This window comes from Rutidosis leptorrhynchoides, chromosome 7, assembly GCF_046630445.1.
Source record: "Rutidosis leptorrhynchoides isolate AG116_Rl617_1_P2 chromosome 7, CSIRO_AGI_Rlap_v1, whole genome shotgun sequence".
Lineage (NCBI taxonomy): Eukaryota > Viridiplantae > Streptophyta > Magnoliopsida > Asterales > Asteraceae > Rutidosis > Rutidosis leptorrhynchoides.
This window is the reverse complement of record NC_092339.1, coordinates 105677014-105683695: the sequence shown is the minus strand read 5'-3', so window position 1 is coordinate 105683695 and position 6682 is coordinate 105677014. Positions and strand designations below refer to the sequence as shown.

Genomic DNA, 6682 nt, shown 5'->3' with positions numbered 1-6682 from the left:
GCCCTGTAGATTAAACTAAATGTGCACAAAAATTGGTTCAGAACCGGTTTTTATGCCCATCTCTAGATTAAACCGACCTCCAAAGATCGAAGATTGAAGTTGTTTATCCATTTATTGTGGATGGGTTTAACTCCACGAGTGTCATAAGAGTTAATTGATTACTAGCAACAGGTGTTAAAAGTGATCAACTAATTCTTTGATATTTCCATGTGCAATTCCTAACATAAAGAATATAGAATCAACAACAAATGAGGTATGTGTTTAATGGCTCAATAAGTCAATGTACATAACCATGTACCTATCAATGATTATAAACAATACAATTACAATCTTGCTATAGTAACTTGTATTTCATTTCGTTTAAATTTTATATAATCCGCAAAGAAAAAGAATTACCTTTCTTTCGAATTCGCTCCGGTTTATTACTTGATAACTTGTTAGCCAAAATAGTTCAATTCACCGCAGCAGATTCACTACCACGTGTGTTGCTGGTGAAGTTGCCTTGAACTCCAAGTCGCATTCACTGTCGAACAAGGAAAGATAACTGTCGGCAACCGCGATTGTTCGTTAACATGCGGAAAATCGGTTGTATAATGGAGCCCACGGCTTTCGTGTCGTGCCAACGCACTACTCACAACAAGTTTCGCACAACAAAAAAGGTTTCTCATTTCGCAAGCTTCGAGCCCAACCATTGTTGGTTCCCATCCTTGTTGAAACAAGTAAGCTTCCCATTCAAGTTCGAGTTCCCCGATCCTCTGCTCGGCGGACATAAGTCTTGTGGTGGACCTCACGATCCCTACGTATTCCCACATGATTGATTGTAGTTCTTTTCTAACTTGCTTTGTCCTCCTGATGATCTTGTCAAGAATGGTGGACCCTAGCTGCATAGGAACTACAGGTGGGTCCCACCATCGTGAAACACTGTGATCGATGTGGGACCCTTTCATATGTTCTATTGATGGGTTCACGGCCCTGCGTGCAAATACTAGTGCTTCTAGTAATGAGTTGCTAGCAAGTCGGTTTGCTCCATGTAATCCTGTGCATGCAACCTCACCTATGAAATCAAGATTGCGAACGTCAGGTTTACCTCATGCTTGTTTTAGGCGTTTAGTGCATACAGATATTTGTCAAAATGGGTGGTTCGGGCATCTTAGGTAATGGGTCAAAATGAATCGCGTGAAGGATACAAATGTTTAGGACGGAAACACTACTTTCATCCATTTTTTCAAATTTTGCAAGTTATTAAAATATTAAATATTATTGCAAAATACTAGTATCCAGTATACTAATGGCTCGAATTATTTAAAAAAAAAAAAAACAATTAAGGAGGTTGTAAAACAGTGTGTACACTATGGGCAACTTGTAGCCCATTCAACCCGTTTGCTTTTAGCCTATTTTTTCAGTTACACCCATTTGACCCATTAGCAGTAGCATTGACCTAATTTCACAAGAGGGGTTAAAATGCATATAATCATTCCGATTTTGGTTTATTTTCTAAGATTTTACTAACGAGAACCCTAAGAGTTGGCGTTAACACGCTTACAGTGTTGTACATCTTAATAACCGAAAATCTAAAAATAATAATTAACCGCTATGTACAACACCTTCTTGCATGTTAACGACAGCCCTTAGGAAAAAAATCCTATTTTCTAATATTTTAAACGACTGTACCTTGTGGAAACAAACACAAACACAAACACAGACACAACTCCTAGGACGACATTAATGCTCAATATGTAAAATCTATATCAAAATTAGAGTAAAAGTCAATATGTTGACCACAAAAGTCAAAAACAGAGGGAAAGAAAATAGCACCTGCCACATAAAGTCCACGAACATTAGTCTCGCCTTGAAGACCGGCCCGAACCCCACCACACATATAATGAGCAGCAGGAACCACTGGAATCGGGTCACGGGTTATATCCAACCCATATTTAAGGCACTCAGCAGCAATATTAGGGAAATGAGAAAGAATTTTGTCTTCGGCTTTATGACTAATATCTAGTAGAACGTATCTTTCGTTACGTTTTTTTAGCTGATCGTCTATACTTCTAGCCACAACGTCTCTTGGTGCCAGCTCAGCCCGTTCATCATACATAGGCATGAATCTTTCCATATTGAGATTATATAAAACGCCCCCGTCACCCCTCACAGCTTCGGTGATCAAAAATGCGTTTTCTCGGGTTTTGGCAGGTGTAATAGGGAGACCTTCGTCTGCTAGTGCAGTTGGATGAAACTGCACAAATCTGCATGTGAAGATACACTTTATAATATAGCACAATATGTTTCCCCCCAAGAGTGGCAATATGGGCGAGTCAAGCTAGTCAGGTATGGGGTCAAAATGGATTTAAGTTTAAAATGGGTGAGGTCTGGTTGGGTTGACTCCCATCTCCCGCACTCATTTTTCAGATTTTCTTATATTATAAATAAAATAAAATAAAATAAGCAAGATTTTAAAATGATAAGTTGATTAGAAGCTACTAAATAATTGAAATAATAATCAACATTCCTTTAAAAAAGGCTACTTGTGTGCAATAAGCAGATAATTCAGAAGACATGTTTGACCCATTTAAAATTAATATTTATGAAATCAACCCTCATAAGTAAACGGGTCCAAATTGCCACCAGTACATCCCCAGAAAGAATTTAGATTTATTACTCCATATTTGATATTACAGCTTGAGCTCTATGCGCCATGGCTATTCCATCTCCTGTAGCTACCTGTCAATTGTTTTAAAAGATTAATCAATTGATATAATGTAAAGAATAAAGAATAATATACATAGATATTGATATACAAATTGAGATAAAAATCATACGGGTGGATTTGTAGTAGACGGATAGATATGCCCTGCACCCCCGGAAGCAAGCAATGTCACCTTTGAAATGAACCGTACCACCTAGAAAGTTTACGAAAGGCGTACACATATCAGGAATGTGTGGATTCAAGATTCTACAATCTAGAGGACACACATAAGAAGCGTAGGTAAATCGGGTAATGGGTCAAAATAGGTTTTGGTTTAGTACAGGTTAAAACATTTAATTAAAAATGATTACGGACATTACATCATTACAGCAAGAAGATACATTTTTTAATATGATAAAATATGTCAGGAGGCAGTAAGCATTAAAAATATACATAGAATGATTTTCAACCCATTTGACCCATTTCAACCTCTAACAAATACATGAACATAAATGTCATCATCACCTTGCGTGTCTCGGTATTCATAGTGTCAACACCATGGCAAACCATCTCATATCCATCCTGCAAGTCAAGTAGCAAAGTTTAAACATCATATACGAATTCATATTAAAATAATATTGGGTATTCACTGATAGTTTCCATTTAGGAAAACCGAACCTGAGAAGTCAACAAGTCAATCGCAAAATGATGCTTGAAAACGGTAATATTGGGATCGTTTTCAATTGCCTTAAGAAGTGCCCTTTCGATTTCTCTTCCGGTCATATCAGCCGCGTGTACGATTCTATGATGTGAATGACCACCTTCTCTTGCTAAATGTAAATTCCCGTCTTCACCATGATCAAACGATGCACCCATGGCTATTAATTCTCGTATCCTCTCGGGTCCTTCGGTACACACCACCTGCTCATATTCAAAACATTTTTCATTTCCATATATCAAGAAAACATATCCCATATGATACTACTTCGTCCCAAAATAACTGTCCCATTTTGACTTTGAAGTGTTTCTTTATCAACTTTGACTTTAAATAGTTTTCTTTGTCTTATATAATACTTGGTAAAAGGGTAAAAGGGTAAAAGGTAGAAGGTTTTCCCTGTTCGGGCTACCCGGGAAGGCGAGTAATCCGACCTCACGCTCTGATGTATGCAACCCAGCAGGATTACTCTCTAGCTGTTTCCAACCCTTCCCTACCACGTAATATTAGTCCGAGACGGGATTCGAACCTGAGGCCTCTTGCAATGAACTCAGGCCCCCAACCACTAGGCTATCTAGTGATGGTTTCTTATATAATACTTGATGAAAAGTATATCAATGAAAACATGTTTAAAATCAACCCCGTTCATAAAAATTTCATCAAATAATATATAACACAAACAAACAAATATTGTAAGTCAAGGTTGAGAAAGAAAGACTTTCGAAAGTCAAGCGGGGCAGGTTATTTTGGGACGGTAAAAGTAATATACAAGTACTTACTCGAACAGTCTCCTCATCACATAAATAAGCGCCTGCTACAATTGTATCTTGCATGTGACTCTCTACCGAATCGGAAGCACACAAAACGGCACTAACGCCACCCTGCGCATAATTCGTGTTGCTTTCGTGAGGCTCGGCTTTTGTTATTACAGCAACGGTACCATGTTTTGCAACCTCAAGTGCGTATCGAAGACCAGCAACCCCACTACCAATAACAGCAAAATCAAAATACTTTGTGGATTCATCTTTCATACATGAAGTTATGATTGTTGAAAATGGTCTTCGAGTTTCATTAATATGGTAACGTTTGATTTGTAAGTTGTTAGGAAGCCCGCGTGACCTACAAACATTCGATATAATCAAACCATATTAAACATCAAAAGATAAAGTAAACTACACAAACCTTCTAATAAGAGTAGATGAAAATGTGGTAAACCACATATACTATCAAGAAACATTGGTTAAACTGAAATAAATAAGATAAACTATAAGAAAGTTAGGCAAAATTTGTAAACCATATGATACTTAGGTTAGATCATGCACTAAATACCAAATTGAACTTATAAAAGTTTGATTAATATTACCCAAATTGACTAGTTTTTCACAATTATAGTTTATTATGGTCCCACAACTCCCTACTTTTGTCGTTGTACTTTGGTAAGTAGTAGTGTTGCAGAACTCCGAATTACTCGACGAGTTCTCGGTTTTTGCAACTCGGCGAGTACACGGTCAAACTTGGTCAAACTGTATTAAAACTCGGTCAAAACTCGGAAAATCGGTAAAATATCTGTCAAAACTCGACCAAAACTCAGGATTACTCGGAAAATTGGTCAAAATTCCGTCAAAATCAGTCAAAGTCAAACTTGGTCAACAGCCGAGACTCCCCGAGTTGCGAGTTTTCCCTAAAAAGTCACAACCAAGTACTCTGCAACTAGCAATTTTTGCAACTTTGGTAGATAAATTTTCAAAATACTATTTAATAATTTGAATATTTGTGCATAATTCAAACTTTACCATGGAAACTTTTGGACAGACTTATACGATATCGCCCGACAAAACAAGCTCGGTTTTCGGCAACCTGTCTCTAAATATTGAAGATGAGCACTTCCAGAAGCTATACCAGTTGCCATTTTTATGCTACACAATTACAACAACCATATGATGCCTATCAACATTGCATGTAAAGTTCTCCTTAAATTAACAAATTATTATATAAAATGAAGAAACAAAATATACACAAAACAAGAATCAAAAAAGCCCTGAAATTTCTGAAGACAATCAAACAAAATCAAAGAAACAGATGGAAAATGTGTATCCCATTTTAAGTTAACATCAATGCAATTTACAAAATTTTGAAAAATAAAGAATCTTAACTGGTGAAGAATATGTCATTGCTGATAAAAATAAATATTTTTAATAGTATCAATAAAAAAGTGATTTTTTTTAATACCTGAAATTGTAGAAGCTTCTCTGTAACTGGGATCTGCAGACAATTCTTGGAGACGTATATTACGGTCTGCAAGATTTATTTTTTAAGATTTAGGGTTTTAAAATGATTAAACTACAAGAACAAATATTGATTATTTGAAAGTAAAATATATATATATATATATATATATATATATACAGAGAAACAAAAAACTTGCCACCAGGAATTGAGATGCTGAAACCCAATGAGAGAAGCTGATGAAATAACACAGTTCCCTATTCGTTTGCTTTCTTTTTGAAAAGAAAAAGATATATACTAGAAGAAGATGGGTAAATTTTGGAAAAACAAGAATATTAAAAATTTTATATAATGAAAATAAAATAAATAATATTTTTAAGGTAACCATCACTCATTTTCAAAGAGAATTCGATTTTTTCATCCACTAAAATATGTTATGGAGTATTATATATATATATATATATATATATATATATATATATATATATATATATATATATATATATATATATATACACTTTTATATTTATATTTTTATTCATTAATTTATTAAAAATAACGAAAAGTGGTCAAGTGGACCTATGCGATACAAATAGGGATAACAATTGTCGTCCGATCCGGTGAATATTCACATGATTAATTCGATTAATAACGAATATGGATGATCAAAGTCAATATGAATACGGTAATTGATGAAAAACTAGTAAAAGTGCCCCGAAGCCTTTTGGGTTGCATATTCATAGATAACGTAGGGTTATGTACTTACAGAAGTAAAAACGATTTGCTATGTGTGTTTTTGGACGTACATAGTTAGTACCTAATACACCAAATGGCTTATGCGTTTTTAACGTCAGGAAGATTGCGTAAAAAAAGGGGAAACAGAACCATCGATATGATGTAGGTAGTTTGGGTTGTTTATTATAGGTGTATATATATGTATTAAAGATAATCCGAGGTATTTAGCGTTTTTTAGAAGTATTCGTTTCGCGTATAGTTAGTCCCGTTGTGTTCGTAAGATTTTTTCGAGCTGAACGATGGGTTCGAAAAAATTTAAC

General features: G+C 35.3%; 1 protein-coding gene across 1 annotated transcript; it reads right to left on the bottom strand.

Annotated features, from left to right (window-relative positions):
- Positions 1–255: 255 nt before the first annotated feature.
- LOC139857445 (L-aspartate oxidase 2-a, chloroplastic) lies at positions 256–5924 on the bottom strand. Its single transcript, XM_071846194.1, has 10 exons — positions 5827–5924; positions 5631–5696; positions 5195–5317; positions 4181–4520; positions 3365–3607; positions 3212–3268; positions 2820–2900; positions 2660–2721; positions 1816–2246; positions 256–1054 (listed from the first exon to the last, which is right to left on the bottom strand). The coding sequence occupies exons 3-10, from the start codon at positions 5308–5310 to the stop codon at positions 474–476; spliced, it is 1911 nt and encodes a 636-aa protein (XP_071702295.1). The 5' UTR covers positions 5311–5317; positions 5631–5696; positions 5827–5924; the 3' UTR covers positions 256–473.
- Between the last annotated feature and the right edge of the window lie 758 nt (positions 5925–6682).

Coding starts and splice junctions, on each gene's coding strand:
- LOC139857445 (XM_071846194.1), bottom strand. CDS start 5,310: ATGGCAACTGGTATAGCTTCTGGAAGTGCTCATCTTCAATATTTAGAG. Junction 3,608..4,180: donor GTGATGAGGAGACTGTTCGA/GTAAGTACTTGT, acceptor GAATATGAGCAG/GTGGTGTGTACCGAAGGACC. Junction 2,722..2,819: donor CGTCTACTACAAATCCACCC/GTATGATTTTTA, acceptor AACAATTGACAG/GTAGCTACAGGAGATGGAAT.